This window comes from Saccopteryx leptura, chromosome 2 (genome assembly GCF_036850995.1).
Source record: "Saccopteryx leptura isolate mSacLep1 chromosome 2, mSacLep1_pri_phased_curated, whole genome shotgun sequence".
In the NCBI taxonomy this organism is placed as follows: domain Eukaryota; kingdom Metazoa; phylum Chordata; class Mammalia; order Chiroptera; family Emballonuridae; genus Saccopteryx; species Saccopteryx leptura.
The window spans coordinates 378,952,941-378,970,282 of record NC_089504.1 but is presented as its reverse complement, the minus strand read 5'-3'; the positions used below and the strand labels follow the sequence as shown (position 1 = coordinate 378,970,282).

General features: G+C 46.6%; 1 protein-coding gene across 1 annotated transcript in view; it reads left to right on the top strand.

Annotated features, from left to right (window-relative positions):
* The window catches only part of UBASH3B (ubiquitin associated and SH3 domain containing B), a 136,886-nt gene extending 135,867 nt beyond the window's left edge, over window positions 1-1,019 (top strand). The window contains exon 14 of the mRNA XM_066365304.1: window positions 61-1,019. Coding sequence (XP_066221401.1) covers window positions 61-198 — 138 coding nt within the window. The 3' untranslated portion in view covers window positions 199-1,019. The remainder of the gene's footprint in view (window positions 1-60) is intronic.
* The last annotated feature ends 16,323 nt before the right edge of the window (window positions 1,020-17,342 follow it).

Here is a 17,342-nt window from a genome sequence, read left to right as displayed (position 1 = left end):
AAAGTTGGAGCATTAAACTTCTGTTTTCTATTTTCTGTTTCTTTACTACTCTTATGTCAGATTCCATACTTGGGGTTTTGTTCTTGTGAAGAACTGGGAGAAACTGGAATATGGCAGCTGACAGACCCACCCATTCTTCCTCTTACCCATGGACCAACTGGGGGCTTCAACTGGAGAGAGACTTTGCTACAAGAATGAACCACACCAACGAAGAAGAAAAAGAAGGCTTTAGGAAGCCTTTGGGAGAAGTGTCTTTTCTGTGTTTTAGTAACAGTGAAAATGTCTGCATTCCGTTAGAAGCAGACAGCTCAGAATACTTTAGCATACTTCCTTTCATGCTTTAAAATTCTCGTGATGAGACTGTGCATCAGAAAAAAGGAAACTTGATTCAGGGATAAAAATCATTCTCTCTGGACTCTTACCTAGTTAACAAGGCTTTCGAGAATTGTCTTCCTAAGTCAAGGCACCTGCTACGGCAAAGGATGCACTCTTCCTTTCATCAATGTATGGCCAAGGATCTTGAGTCCTCCCAAAGGAAGGTGCTAGCCCACCCTGAGGAAAGATGTGGGAGGAAGGAGTGCATCCAGAATCCAGCTGGAGGGACACTGAGCTGCCGCTTTGGTGATGGGTTTTTCTATTTAACTTCATGTTCCCGTTGGGCAAAGCCAAGCTGAAGGATTATTTTCAGGTTATCAGAAAACATGTCCTGTAGAGAGCTGTTCTTGGAAGACCCTTCAAATTCTGCTCTCCATATGACCGCCAATGCTGCCGGCTCTGGACGCCTGCCCTGAGACTCGAACATTTACTCTGGTACTGCCACATTTTCTGTAGAGCAGCTGGCTACAGCTTTTTGCAACAGCCCCTTTCCCTTGCCTCTATCTGTGAAATGGGGAGATGAAGCACTTTTGCTCTCCAAAGCACTTTTGGATACTCAGGAGGAAAATAAGATAAATGTGTGAAGTATTCAATTGTAGGAGCAAAGAACTTGCAAGATATAGAGTGACTCTGGATTGACCCGTGTTGCAACTGAAAAAGGCACCGCATTTTCTGGTCACCATGGTTGCTTGTCCTCGGCCCTAGAGTCTGGACTATAGCAACTAGTTAGGGAAGTTGACATTTTGAAGGGATGTATGTTACGTACATTATGTGAGTCAGCAAAAAGCTCATTCTTGTGCAATATGGACATCTACAAACCATACCAAGGGTCAGGTTGTTGTCCACTTACATACAGTACATGTCAATCATAACAAGACATCCACAAATGCATCAGTTATACCAGGGATGTATATAACAAAGTCAGGGAACTAATTTAAATGATGACAGTCACGATTGCACTGCTACTTGTGCTGTCATTTGTTTGTTTTTCTATGATAATTTTAAATATGTAGGTAGGGCTACTTAAGGAAGGTTGAGAGGACCACTTCCTGTGGGTTCCCTTCACACCTGCTTCCCAAGTTTAGAGGGAGTTTATTTAAAAGAAAAATAAATGACAATCAAGCCAAATTATCAATGTCTATTTAATTGTGTTGACTAGCTGAGTGCTGACGGCACCAGACAGTGGTCTAGTATGGTGTAGTTCACTGTGTAGAACACGTGTGTGAAATGGAATCCCAGCTACTTAAAGGGAACTTTAATAATTGTAAAAACCAATCAATATATATTGTAGCATTGAATAAGCTTCAGAACCAAAAATGCATAAAACATGGTATATGAAAATAGGTCTGTCTATGCTTCTATTTGACATGGGAATTCAATGCTCCCTGGAAGGAAGAGGGAGTGAAAGGATGCTGGTTATATGTGTTAATCAGCAAAAGGATTAGAGTTGGGGTTATTAAACGTCACTTAATGAAACATGTCATGATTTTTCCATTTTAAGAAGCAAGTCTTGATTTCTTCTAGCATTACATACACACTATCCAACTCTGCTGACATCACTGACTAATAGAAGTGTTTTAACATTAAGATTGGTGAAATAGTCTCGTTGAAGAGAAACATCACATTAACAGTTAATGCAATGTTGCTGCCACTCATTCTTTTATCTGTTAAGGCAGTGAATCTACTGTTTAATCAGATTTATAATGTATATTAGATTCTGCACAAATTTTCATGGACTTGCAATGCTCAGAATAATGCTTGAATACCTCACATGCAATTTCCTTGAAAATATTAGCAGTGTGTTCTGGGCTGTGTCTATACTTACACAGAACAAAGTTCAGAATGGGTTTTCCTCTCCCTCCCTCTGGTTTGTCTTGGTCCTATGATGACCTGAGAGGTCAGCTTGGCTGGGCTACAATCCATTGTCCTTAGTCCAATACAGACAGAGCCTTGGGCTATTGTCAATGTAGAGCAAAAGGAGGTAGTGATCTGAAATCAGTTTCTGAATAATTTAAGTGGGAAACCCTGTGTAAACAGAGTTTATTCATCTGTTTTAATTATCCAGATCATTTTTTCAAAATGGCCTAAATAGCTGAATTTGCATTAAACTCTTTTTTCGCATTTACCTATTTAAACAACTAAACTTGAACTCCAAATGAGAAATTCTTCCGCAATCATGTCGAGTCTATGTGTAAGAAAAGAAACATGATTTCATATTCATCCAAAAAGTCTAGGTTGATGTTACAACCTGAATTCAGGCTGGTTAACTTTTATCTATGCTTATTAAGAACAAATGTTGATTGAAGGGGTGTTGTTACAGGGAAGAAAAAGGAAAGGAGAAGGAAATGCCAGAAAACAAAAGCCAAATGGTTTCTTGTGGAGAGGAAGTTTTTTTTTTAATATAGAAAGTTATCCAAGACAAACTGAGATGAAATTCACTGAAGGATTTAATCTGTGATAGAAAGTCTGACATATTTTGCTGCTTGTACCAGTGTACCATACCAATCCTCTAACACCCCAGTATTATTCATAGATAGCACTTTGGTTTCTGCGATTATAAAATGCCACATCTATTCCTCGGTGGACAAGAATAATTGGCACATTTTAATGCAGGAGCTGAGAGTTCCGTGTTCCCAGGCTCTCGTCTCCATCACTGTGTCGGTAGCTTGGAGCTTATTGCTTCACTGCAGTTTGAAGTTCAGAACAGTGTTTTCCATTCCATTTAGATTCATAGAATCTGAATGGCTGATTAAATGGCCATCTGATGGCTGGAAAAAGGAGGTTATTTTTCAACCTGTAAGTGAGGGGCTTCCAGAAGTTTCTACTTTTTATTTGAATTATACTTTAACCAAAGAATTATTTTAAAAATAACCCTATATTTTAAAGATGATTTTGCAAAAATAAATAAATAAAATTAAAAAAAAACAATAACAAAACTATTTTCCGGAGTGATGTCGGTTTGGTAAATCACTGTTACTTAATTTTCTTGCATTTTAGGCTGACATGCTCATTTTTCTGTCAGTGGTCTTTGATATGCATACTGATTGTCCTCCCATTGTCTTTAGCGTTACTAGAATGTATCTGATCTACTCAACTAGCTGTGTTTGTATTAAACAAAGCCTCTTATTTCAACCACCTAGTGTTATTGGGACTAATTGAAGACCTACAGCGAGAGAAGTTTCTATCTCATTGCCTTTGAGAAAGGCATCCCTGTGTGGTCAAGGGGGAGCATTCCTTTGTACCCTAGGCACTCTGCTACTCAGCGTTTAATTTGAAGGCAGGACTGAATTGCTCTTTTGAATTTACTTGAAGTAATGTGTGTGTGCTAGAATGCAGATGAACCTCCTTTAATTTTTGCAGGCATTGTCACAACTGTACTGTGTCTGCAGGAACTTCTCAGATAATGAGGCACAGGGTTATTTGCATTTAAATTATAGTCCTTGCCCAGGTGTGAGAACTAGGAGGTGCTAGGTGCCTAGCCAGGAGGAATGAAATTGAAGAGGCCTGCAAAGGAGCGATTTAGCATCTATTTAGGTTAATGTTCACTATACAAAGGTGAAGGGGGGGGGGTGTTTCCTTAGGTGACGGGCAGATGCTTTTCACCTTTAAACACAGGATGAAGATGAGATTTGTTTCTCTTTTATACTTCAACACATTGAATTTTCCTAGGAAAATGACTAGCTATGACGGAAAAAAATTGCCTCTAGCATACAGAGGAAGTAACTTGATTTTTAAATACATATACTATTATGTTCAGTGTATGTATGAAAATTAAAGTGATGAGTTAGTCAAACTTAATATACAATTAGCTCTTGCAAATGTTTTACATGGTATCACTTGGCTGCCATTACTCCCACAAAAATTGAAACTTTGCAGCTGTTTGACTATTCTGATGCAGATGGGAAATATGTACTGGTTCTTCCTCTGACTGCCACTCGAGATGAGAACACCATACAAAGCATTTTGGCAATGCATAGATCATTCTAAACTTTCTGTTTTGGAGGGTTTTTTGGTTCCTTTCTCATTTATAAGGCTATTGTATCATTTTTTCTATGTTATTCAGGTATATTGATTTGAAGGAAGGGGTCTGGGTCAGAAAGAAACCACACTAATTGTATTGTCAATTTACTTGTAAACTACCTACTGCACGCGTGCTTTCCTGGCTGTGCACTCTCCCACATGCAGCTCTGGCCCTACTGTAGTGAGTTCATTCCATCCCATGAGCATCTCCATCTAAGTGGTTCACAGCTGGTTTAATAAAGAGAAACAGTGCCCTCAGTCAATCCAGAGCCATCGCATTAAGTCTGAGTGATCTCTATTCCTGTCACGTTTTCAGGTGTCACTGTGGTCACTGTTTTGTAAATGTCCATGAAAACTGTGATTCTCCTCTCTGAGGGCCAGAGGGACACTTGCTGCTGATGGAAATGGGAGGATGCTCAGACAGCCTTGAGGGTCCCTGGTCCCTTCTAGGCAAGCATCCCTCTGAGTCATCAGACCCAAGAGGTGAAAAGCCACCTAGGAATGGAGAGCTAGTTTCAAACTGCTTCCCCGGACTATGGACTCATCAGAGGCCCCTTAGTTCAGCCACCTCAGTCCAAGAGGGACTCCCCAGCTATACTAAACAGTGTGCCTTCCCCTTGGGAGTGGTCTGGCAGGCACACCTTCCCCTTACCCAGTTTGGACATTCATTTGTCCAGTGACTGGTTCCCGGCAGACGGCACAAGGATCACGTCGCAGGGGAGCTCTGCCTGACTGCCCTTTCTTGCTCTTGCTTGTTTTCTTCCCTTTTTAAAATGGAAGAGATTTTCCTTTTCCCTTCGATTGAAGGGCTGCCGCTACGAATTCTGCCTTTTTCTGTTTCTGCACTTATCTTCCTGCCTCTTCGCAACCTCTCTGTTGACATAAATCTTGTTGGCTATTTCACTGTGTTTCTCACTCCTCTCAAAGGCATCTGCACTCCCGGCCCTGCTTTTGAGCACAGCCTCCCAGCTAGGGGAGGAGAGCCTGGTCCTGGTTTCTGCGGGGCGGTGAGAGGTGCCTCCCGCTCAGGTGAGCTTATGCTGGGGCTTGACAGTCCTGGCGATGATGGGCCTGAGTCAGTAGCAGTCTCTGTGGTGAACAGGGAGCCAGGTGTGGAAGGGCAAAGCCTTGCCGGCATGTAAGGTGAAGGAGCCAGAGCTCTGGGGTTAAAATTTCTGGCACCAGCGGCTTCAGCGGCTCTCTGGGTCTGGTGGAACGCTTCCTTGCCTTCACTATCAATACTGTAGAGGCCTGACCTCTAAGCCAAGTGTCTATGTAGGGAAACTGATTGGGGTAGCCTAGATCTCTAGTGACTACCTGCCATACCTTCTGTACAACAAACAGACTTATCTAAGCTTCTTCCTGGTGGCCATCCTATCCCAAAAGTGGGCTATTCTAGTTCACACAAGGTCCTCAATTTCCCTGGGGACATAGTAACTCCGTAGTCCCCTGAGAATCCTTTCTTAAAGTTCTTGACCATTGTGGCTAAAGAAGTAGGTTTCCCGCCCTGGCCGGTTGGCTCAGTGGTAGAGCGTCGGCCTGGCGTGCAGAAGTCCCAGGTTCGATTCCCAGCCAGGGAACATAGGAGAGGCGCCCATCTGCTTCTCCACCCCTCCCCCTCTCCTTCGTCTCTGTTTCTCTCCTCCTCTCCCGCAGCCGAGGCTCCACTGGAGCAAAAGGTGGCCCGGGCGCTGGGGATGGCTCCATGGCCTCTGCCCCAGGCGCTAGAGTGGCTCTGGTCGCAACAGAGCGACGCCCTGGATGGGCAGAGCATCGCCCCCTGGTGGGCATGCCGGGTGGATCCTGGTCGGGTGCATGCGGGAGTCTGTCTGACTGCCTCCCCGTTTCCAGCCTCAGAAAAATACAAAAAAAAAAAAAAAAAAAAAAAAGAAGTGAGTTTCCCCTGTGAACCTCATGCTTCTCATGACAGACAACAATTACGCCACATGAAGGAATTGGAGAAGGGTAGGGGCAATTTGGAGGGGACGCCACTCAGTTTAGTCGGTCACTGGCTGCTCCCCTCACGGGAATGTCAGCCTTCTTGGCTTATGGTAGGCTGATCTAAACCATCAGCACGCAATTCTGCTTCTTAGCCATCCAAGGTGCCCTACAGAACCGTGGTTCGGGACCGAACACTCGCTTCGGCCATGTGGGAGAGAGTCAGAATCCTCTCCTGATGTCCGTCTTGTTCACTTCGCACTCACTCTATTTCTCATAACCTCCCACACACCAGTGGAGGGTGACGAGTCACCACTCCTAACCCAAACCCATGGGCCCGTTCTCCACAAACTGTGGAGGGTGATGAGTCACCACTACTAATCTGAACCCATGGGGCCCGTTCTCCACAAACTGTGGAGGGTGACAGAATCACTACTCCCATGGGAACCACTCCCCACACCTGCAGAGGGTGACGAGTCACCACTCCTAACCCAAGTCACCACTCCTAACTCCTAACTCCCCACACCTGTGGAAAGTACACAGTTGCCACTCCTAACTTATGGAGGGCGATCAGTGGCTCCCCAGAGGGTGATCAGGCCTCCCTTCTGCCCAGTGGGGCAGGACCCCAGCTAGCTTCCCTTGCTCAGTTTTCCTTACCATGGCTCTGATGTGCCCTTGTTTCCTCGTTCCTTCATTGTCTGGTTCATGCTGGGACTGCTTAAAGCCAGTAGCCATGGCCACCACCACAGCCACCTGGCCAATGCAGGTTCGCATTGGATTCAGACAGACAGTAATGAAACAACGGAGCCACAAACTGGTGGGCCATTATCTTTAATCCTAGCTTGCTCTCGGTGGGCAAGTAAAAACACACACTGGGCTCCAAAACCCACTCATTCATTGCTCACAAAGCTACTGACTTATCTGTGTTTCCTAGTGTAAGGTTGGTGGATAATGGGGGATGGTCACTTGGGGAACTCAGACCCGCGAACTTTGGCTAGGACAGCCCACAACCAAGCGCACCAAAAGAGGCTTCACAGGAACTGTTTGGAAAAAAGCGATCATCTGCCAGTCAGTGGGATTTCACCACGTCATGTTAGCTCAACTTCCCTAGAGGGACCCTTTAAATATCTCCCATGCAGTTTAATCCGTGCAACTTCCCTGGCCTCCATCTTACCTCGGGGCCAGGGAACCTTGCCGGGCTGGATACGCGCTCTGTACTCAATAAAGCCTTATTGTTATTCCACACTTGGTGGCTCTGAGCCCCGTTCCTTCCTTCCCGGGGAAAAATACCTTACATTTTGGTGCCGAAAACCCGGAAGGAGTTAGAAGTCTGCAAGGACCACTCCTTTCCCCTCTCCTCCGAGAAAGAACCAGGATCTTTGACCTTCCACCCACTTCGGCGCACGGTGCTGTAAGTCCCCTGCCTCCAGCCTTCCTCTCAGTTCTTTCCTCCGAGACTCCCTGTCCAAAACTGTAGCTACGTCAGGGAACTCTTTTCCGTTCCGAGTGAGCGTGTGCTTGTGGAGACCTCCCCAAGCACATCCACTTTACCTTTTCCGTCCGTGGCCAGACCTTGAGTTTTTAGGACGCTAATACTCAATACTGACCACTCCGAGGACTGAGGGCAGCTGCGGGGGCACAGGAATCTCCCTCCTTAAAGAAGAAGAAACTGTTCTTCTTCTCCGCTGTGGCCAGGCCACAGAACCCACTGAATTAGCCTCCTGAAGGGACTTTTGGTGTTAACACCCTCACCAATTTAACTATCGCCAAAAAAGCTGGGAACTGATTGGAGATCTCTTACACACACAGCTTCTAATTATTCGCACACCCGTCCTTAATCTCTGTGCTGCCTGATCCACTGCGCAGGTCTTTTTCTGGCCAGAGAAACCTCACTTAAAACCTCCAGTCCTAATCTTTCCTTCTCCGCGGACTCCCAAACTCTCTCTCCCTCCTGTCTGACCCCCAGGGGCACCCCTCTCTCGGGACTTTTCTCTGGTCCCTCTGCAGACCTCTTTTGTGCTCGGGTCTCTTCCCTCTGAGAGCCTCCACCCCTCCCTTCGCAAAAACCTGTTTCTTATTCACCACTACCATCTCTTTCTCCTCCCCTGCTGGCCAGGGGACCCTCCCTTCACTGTGTTCCTAAGTTCCTCCTCCGTCAGGCCTTTCTCAGCCTGGCATTGGCTCTTACACCGGTTTTCAGTATGTCCAACCCCAATTTTCTTGCAGGAAGTTCCTGCCCTGTCCCGCCTTTGGCTCCAGTGTTTCCTGTGGGATCTGGGTGCCGGGCTCCCCACAAGCCCCCCTCCTCTTATTCCCAATCCCCCAAACCCCTATCCGGAACCTGTGAACACGGCATTTTAAGTTTTTAACGGTCCCAACTAGTAGAAACAGGCCAAGGCTGTTCGCCAGGCCCCCATGCAGCAGAAAGTAAGGCTCCAAACCCAAACTCTTATAGCAACCCTGAGACCAGCAGAGCCACCAGCAGCTTGCTTTAAGTGTGGCAAGCAGGACCACCGGTCCTGGCAGGGCCCCTGCCAGTGGCTGCCCACTGAACCCTGCCCTGACTGCAAGCAGCCCAGTCACTGGTGGAGTGATTGCCCCTTTGGGCAACAGGCTTTTCCTCAGCGTCTCTATGTGGAGGACAAGCCTCCCAAATGGAAGGCCAATCCAGCCAGGTGGGCGCATTGCTCAAACTCCTAGGACACGGCCTGGACTCGGAGAACCCAGTCTATGCTGCAACAAGTGGGTAAGTCCATCTCATTTCTTGTGGACATGGGGGCTACCTTCTCTGTTTTGCCATCACACTCTGGACCTCTAGTTCCCTCACAGGTCTCGGTTATGGGAATGGATGGGGTCCCTTACTTTCCACTTTTACACCACTCCTCACATGCAGTTCTGCCTCAAGCTTGCCTCCTTACAGGACCACTGGCAGTCGGAACCACTGGACTCCATCCATCTCCAGCTCATCAAAAAGGCTGGACCCTGCAAATCTCCCTATTACTCCTCTTTTTTTTTTTAATCCTTACAGGACCACATCCGCGAAGTTTCTCAACTCAAGGCCACACAGATGTTCCCCCTGACGCCCCTCAAAGCCACCATCTTCCGATCTCCCCCTCCCTACAATGCCCCTATTCAGCAGGAAGTAGCCAGATGAATAAACGGTGCCCCTTTTCTCTTTAACACAAAAGGTCAGAATGTAAGGTCGGTGGATGATGGGGGATGGTCACTTTGGGAACTCAGACCTGTGAACTTTGGCTAGGACCGCCCACAACCAAGTGCGCCAAAAGAGGCTTCACAGGAACTGTTTGGAAAAAAGCGATCGTCTGCCAGCCAGTGGGATTTCACCACGTCATGTTAGCTCGACTTCCCTAGAGGGACCTGTAAAGCCAGTAGTCAGGGCTAGGGCCACTATCACAGCAGCCACCTGGCCCATGCAGGTTCGCATTGGATTCGGACAGTCGGTAAAGAAACAATGGAGCCAAGAACTGACGGGCTGTCATCTTTAATTCTAGCTTGCACCCGGCAGGCAAGTAAAAACACACACTGGGCTCCAAAACCCACTCACATTCAGTGCTCACAAAGCCACTGAATTATCCGAGTTTCCTAGAATCAAAGGTTTCTAGCTCACCAGCCTTATTCTCCTCAGTTCCCCATCTCCTTCCTTATCCCAGATACAAACTGCACAAACTGGCATCTCACTCAGCACTCCGCCATCTTGGCTGCTTCTCCTGGCCACATGGCCTCATTCTGCTCCCTGCTCTGCTCCCTCTGCTCTCTCATGCTAATCATCCCAGGAACCAAGAGAGCAAGCTCTCATTCTGCCCCCATTTTATAGTGTAGATTCCAAACCTTTAATCCAATATACAAAATAGGGAAGTCTCTAATACAAAGACACTTCTCTGAGGCATGATTGGATTGTACCGCCCCACATCAAAACGGGTGGGAAAGGCTTAATCTCAAAACCAAGCACCAGGCTACAAGGATTCTACCTGCCCACAGAGACACACATTAATATCACCTGGGCAACAGCCTCACGTGGGCAGCACCATTTTTAACAAAGTGAGCATAATACATTTTATCTGCCCAACAGGACCCTTTAAATATCTCCCACGCAGTTTAATCCGTGCAACTTCCCTGGCCTCCATCTTACCTCGGGGCTAGGGAACCTTGCCGGGCGGGATACGCGCTCTGTACTCAATAAAGCCTTATTGTTATTCCACACTTGGTGGCTCTGAGCCCAGTTCCTTCCTTCTCGGTGGGGAAAAATACCTTACACCGAGAATCAAAGGTGTCTACCTCACCAGACTTATTCACCTCTGTTCCCCATCTCCTTTTCTCTGCACAAACTGGCTTCTCACTCAGCACTCTGCCATCTTGGCTGCTTCTCCTGGCCTCCTCCACATGGCTTTCTCTGCTCTCCTTTCTTTGCTCTCTCCGCTAATGCTAATCTCAGGAAGTGAGAGAGAGCAAGCTCCCGGTCTGCCCCATTTTATAGTGTAGAAATCCAAACCTTTAATACAATATACAAACAAGGAAGTCTCTGATACAAAGTCACTTAGCTGAGGCATAATGGGATTCCTCATAAGAGTGCACCACCCCCTATCATGCAATAGTCAAGGGTGTGGGGAAAAGCTTAGTCTTAAAACTAAGCCTCAGGCTATAACGACCCAGCCCGCTTACAACCTGTCACCCACACACAATGCAAACTATAAGCGAGCAAACATATATGTATATTATATCTACAAACTTATTTGACCAACAACTGGCAAAGTGGAGCCCCTCCTCCGTCTTACAGAGGCGTCCACATGGGGAAATCCCAGAATATGCTCAGCAGGCGCATCTGCAGGGCAGTTCCGGGAGGGGCCAATGTTGTAAAGCACCTAAATCCACAAATCCGCGGGTGTTTGTAGAGGCACGTAGACCAAATAAGTTTTTGAAAAGTTTTATTAAAGGAGGAAATTTATTTAATATGCCAGCCTGTAAAGCCAGTATCCACGGCCACCATCACAGCCGCCTGGCCCATACAGGTTGTCATTGGATTCGGACAGACGGTAATGAAACAACAGAGCCACGAACTGGTAGGCCATTATCTTTAATCCTAGCTTGCACCCGGCAGGCAAGTATAAACACACACTGGGCTCCAAAACCCACTCATTCAGTGCTCACAAAGCTACTGACTAATCCAAGTTTCCTAGAATCAAAGGTTTCTAGCTCACCAGACTTATTCACCTCTATTGGGCAGATAAAATGTATTATGCTCACTTTGTTAAAATGGTGCTGTCCACGTGAGGCCCTCGCCCAGGTGATATTGTGTGTTGAGAATCCTTGTAGCCTGGGGCTTGGTTTTGGGATTAAGCCTTTCCCACCCTTTTTGATGTGGGGTGGTACAATCCAATCATGCCTCAGAGAAGTGACTTTGTATTAGGGACTTCCCTACTTTGTATATTGGATTAGAGGTTGTGAAGCTACAATATAAAGTTGGGGCAGAACGGGAGTTGGCTCTTGGTTCCTGAGATTAGCATTAGAGAGCAGAGAGCAGAGAAATGCCACGTGGAGCAGGCGAGGGGAAGCAGCCAAGATGGCGGAGTGTTGATTGAGAGGCCAGTTTGTGCAGTTTGACACTGGAGAAGGAAGGAGATGGGGAACAGAGGTGAATAAGTCTGGTGAGCTAGAAACCTTTGATTCTAGGAAACTCGGATAAGTCAGTAGCTTTGTGAGCACTGAATGTGAGTGGGTTTTGGAGCCCAGTGTGTGTTTTTACTTGCCCGCCGGGTGCAAGCTAGAATTAAAGGCTATGGCCTACCAGTTTGTGGCTCCGTTGTTCCTTTACCGACTGTCCGAATCCAATGCGAACCTGCATGTGAATGGCCACGATGGCAGTTCCTGGCCTTACAACCTCTGTTCCCCATCTCCTTCTCTTTACACTAACTCTGCACTAACTGGCTTCTCTTTCAGAACTCCACCATCTGGCTGCCTCTCCTCTCCTCCACATGGCCTTACTCTGCTCTCCAACCTGCTCTCTGCTCTAATGCTAATCTCAGGAACTGAGAGAGAGAGCAAGCTCCCAGTCTGCCCCACTTTATAGTGTAGAAATCCAAACCTTTAATCCAATATACAAATAGGGAAGTCTCTAATACAAAGTCACTTATCTGGGGCATGATGGGATTGCACCACCCCACATCAAAAAGGGTGGGAAAGTCTTAGTCCTAAAACCAAGCCCCAGGCTACCAGGATTCTGCCTGCCCACAGTCTGCCCCCAACACACATTAATATTACCTGGGCTATGGGCTTCCACGTGGGCAGCGCCATCTTTAACAAAGTGAGCATAATATATTTTATCTGCCCAACACGGCCGCATATGGCTGACACAGAGCGACAGACCCAAATTGTGCAGCCCCTAAAAACAGTTCAGGGGCTGTTTATATACTCCTAATTATACATGGGAGGGGAGAAAACCTGACATCATGGCATAAGTTTATACCTTTTGTTTAGAGATACATACATTAACTACATGCTTTCAGGAGGGCAGGGGTGGTTTCCATGGGAACAAAGGCCTGCAAATGATCCATCAGCCCAAGAAAAGATTTAATTCTTTTCTCCCTCCACCTGGCTAGTCATTGACCATTTCCCCATAGATATGGGAGAAGGTCAGGGAATCCAAGTTTCCTTCCTCTTTCTGCATTTACAACACAATGCCATCTTGGTCTTATGCTAATCACACAAGCATAGAAATCACACTTACAAAATCTTTCTGCACGCCTAGCCCAAATTAATAAAATGTTCTTTAAATTTCCTAAAATATTAATATTAATTCTGTCGCTTTTGGCACTTTACAACACCCAAGAGGTGCCTGAAGTCTGCCAATTGCGGGAGTCTTTTTTCCTTGGTTCCTGGCTATAAAGCCAGTTGCCGCAGCCACCATCACAGCCACCTGGCCCATGCAGGTTTGCATTGGATTCGGACAGTCAGTAAAGAAACAACAGAGCCAAAAACTGGTGGGCCATCATCTTTAATCCTAGCTTGCACCCGGTGGGCAAGTAAAAACACACACTGGGCTCCAAAACCCATTCATTCAGTGCTCCCAAAACCACTCACTTATCTGAGTTTCCTAGAATCAAAGGTTTCTAACCTCACCAGTCTCATTCACCTCTGTTCCCCATCTCCTCTGTGCCCAAACTGGCTTCTCACTCAGCACTCCACCATCTTGGCTGCTTCTCCTCTCTCTCCATGTAGCCTTTCTCTGCTCTCCTCTCTAATGCTAATCTCAGGAACCGAGAGAGCAAGCTCTTGGTCTGCCCCACATTATAGTGCAGAAATTAAACCCCCTTTAATCCAATATACAAAATAGGGAAGTCTTTGATACAAAGTCCACCCCACATCAAAAAGGGTGGGAAAGGCTTAGTCCTAAACCAACCCCAGGCTACAAGGATCCTGCCTGCCCACAGCCCGCCCCCAACACACATTAATACAAGCACGCCCATCCCAAGCAATGACCTGGGCTTCCACGTGAGCAACGCCATCTTTAACAAAGTGAGCATAATATATTTTATTTACCTAACACTGGCCAATGCATCATATATTGCAGAAATCAAAGGAGGACAAAAATGCCCAAACAACTTGATGAAAGAAGTAGGATTTATTTAGCCGGAAGAGCAGCATGACCCCAAAAGTGGCGAGCCAAACATGTGCTGCTCCCCAAAGTTAGATTTCTTACATGTTACATACCTTTTACACACACAGGTTTACATGCAAGGGGCTCATGATCTCTTTGTCTAGGTACACGTCAATCACAGGACTCCAGGATGGGAGAGTGAGCTTAACTGAGATCAGAGAATAAGCATTGGAATTTGTTTAAGAAAAGAGGAAGGGCCCTGGCCGATTGGCTCAGTGGTAGAGCGTCGGCCTGGAGTGCAGAGGTCCCGGGTTCGATTCCTGGCCAGGGCACACAGGAGAAGCGCCCATCTGCTTCTCCCCCCTCCCCCTTTCCTTCCTCTCTGTCTCTCTCTTCCCCTCCCGCAGCGAGGCTCTATTGGAGCAAAGATGGCCCGGGCGCTGGGGATGGCTCCTTGGCCTCTGCCCCAGGCGCTAGAGTGGCTCTGGTCACAACAGAGCGACGCCACGGAGGGGCAGAGCATCGCCCCCTGGTGGGCAGAGCTTCGCCCCTGGTGGGCGTGCCGGGTGGATCCCGGTTGGGCGCATGCGGGAGTCTGTCTGACTGTCTCTCCCCGTTTCCAGCTTCAGAAAAATACAAAAAAAAAAAAAAAGAGGAAGGAGTATTCAGATAAGCTCTATCCAGTGGCCCCAAGCACCCTTTAAGCAGTTAATTGCCTGTGGGCTCCCTTCCCTCTACATTCCTCCTTGCCTCTTCCCCTTCAGTGGAGAAGTAGGGGGTCTGACTGCTCCTTCCTTCTCTCTTCAAAACTCTCTGGTGCAAAAACCTCTCCATTAGCAAAATAATGGCCCTTCCCAAGCAGGAAGGTAATTTGCAATTTCACTGACCACATTTACCTGGCGCTGCCCAGCCCCCATTGCAAACTATAAGTGAGCAAACATAAAAATCGTATTTTACAAATTTATTTGGGTAACATTCTACCCCTTTTGCTCGCTTTGCAATTCACACCATAGGCATTTCTGTGCAGGGAATGAGGTACAGTATACAAACAAACTATAGTAACAGTACAAGTCAGACAATTTTAACAATCACAAAGTGTTGGGCAGATAAAATGTATTATGCTCACTTTGTTAAAGTGGTGCTGCCCACGTGGAGGCCGTTGCCCAGGTGATATTAATGTGTGTCTCTGTGGGCAGGCAGAATCCCTGTAGCCTGGGGCTTGGTTTTGGGATTAAGCCTTTCCCACCCGTTTTGATGTGGGGTGGTACAATCCAATCATGCCTCAGAGAAGTGACTTTGTATTAGAGACTTCCCTATTTTGTATATTGGATTAAAGGTTGTGAAGCTACACTATAAAATGGGGGCAGAACGAGAGTTGGCCCTCTTGGTTCCTGAGATTATCATTAGAGGAGAGAGCAGAGCAGAGAGCAGAAGGAGGCCATGTGGAGTAGGCCAGGAGAAGCAGCCAAGATGGTGGAGTGCTGGAGTGAGATGCCAGTTTGTGCAGTTTGTATCTGGGATAAGGAAGGAGATGGGGAACTGAGGAGAATAAGGCTGGTGAGCTAGAAACCTTTGATTCTAGGAAACTCGGATAAATCAGTAGCTTTGTGAGCACTGAATGTGAGTGGGTTTTGGAGCCCAGTGTGTGTTTTTACTTGCCTGCCAGGTGCAAGCTAGAATTAAAGACTATGGCCCACCAGTTTGTGGCTCCGTTGTTTCTTTACCAACTGTCCGAATCCAATGCGAACCTGCATGGGCCAGGCTGCTTTGATGGTGGCCCTCTCTCCAGCTGCTGGCTTTACACAAAGGTGCCCTTTACAAAGTCTCTCTGAGCACTTTGCCTAAAATGTAAAATGTCCTTGAAGCTTCTCTCCAAGAAGCTTCCTGGTTCAGGAGGGCTTCTGTTGGGCAGATAAAATGTATTATGCTCACTTTGTTAAAGATGGAGGCCGTCGCCCAGGTGATATTAATGTGTGTTTAGAATTCTTGTAGCCTGGGGCTTGGTTTTGGGATTAAGCCTTTCCCACCCTTTTTGATGTGGGGTGGTACAATCCAATCATGCCTCAGAGAAGTGACTCTACTGGAGACTTCCCTATTTTGTATATTGGATTAGAGGTTGTGAAGCTACAGTATAAAATGGGGGCAGAACGGAGTTTGGGCGCTTGGTTCCTGAGATTAGCAAGAGAGAGCAGAGGAGAGCAGAGAAAGGCCACGTGGAGGAGGCCAGGAGAAGCAGCCAAGATGGCGGAGTGCTGAGTGAGATGCCAGTTTGTGTAGAGTTTGTATCTGGGATAAGGAAGGAGATGGGGAACAGAGGAGAATAAGTCTGGTGAGCTAGAAACCTTTGATTCTAGGAAACTCGGATAAGTCAGTGGCTTTGTGAGCACTGAATGTGACTGGGTTTTGGAGCCCAGTGTGTATTTTTACTTGCCCGCCGTGTGCAAGGTAGGATTAAAGGCTATGGCCCACCAGTTTTTGGCTCCATGGTTTCTTTACCGACTGTCCGAATCCAATGCGAACCTGCATGGGCCGGGCTGCTGTGATAGTGGCCCTGGCCTTGGCTACTGGCTTTACAGCTTCCTTCCTTAAAACCAGGAAATGAATGCTGGTTTTCATTGTCATTACCAGCTCTTACTTTGGCAGGGTTTACTTCCTGTTGAAACATAACAGCAAATGCTCACATCTGACAAAAGACCAAGCTATGTTAGCCTTATGGCTGTGTTGTAAGGTACCAAAAGCTGCAAATTAATATTGATATTCTAGGAAGAAAAGGTCAGGCTTTCCTGTCCTTTTCTTGGAAAATGAAGGAAAAAGAATGCAAAAGTCTCCTGATTTACAAGGATGAATAGGATCATTTGGTTTTAAGTTCTCTGAAAGGATTAAGGTTAACTGAGAAACTTCTTCTCTTTCAATAGGAGGTAAAATTTACATACCATCTTGCATTGATTGTAGTTCCTCCCTTTCCTGGAATCTTGAGAGTAAAATACCTCTAGGCTAGTGAAGGAAGAGGAATCCTGAAAGATTTGTAAATGTCTTTGATTGTGTTTCCTTGAAAGTCTTAATATTTCTGTGTATCTCCTAGACCCATGATGGCGAACCTTTTTATAAAAACTGCCCACTTTTGCAGTGCTCCTCAACCTGGTACCTGCCGCCCACTAGTGGACGTTCCAGCTTTCATGGTAAGCGGTAGTGGAGCAACCAAATGGCACCATGATTGGCCCACCATGAAAACTGGAACACCCACTAATGGGCGGGAAGGACCAAGTTGACCAGCACTGCAAAAGTGGACGGTTTTTATAAAAAGGTTCGCCATCCCGGCCCTAGACAAATGTTATAATCTTGTTAATGATTGTGCCATGATGTCATACTCTCCCTCGCCCGCGTGTGATGAAAGGTA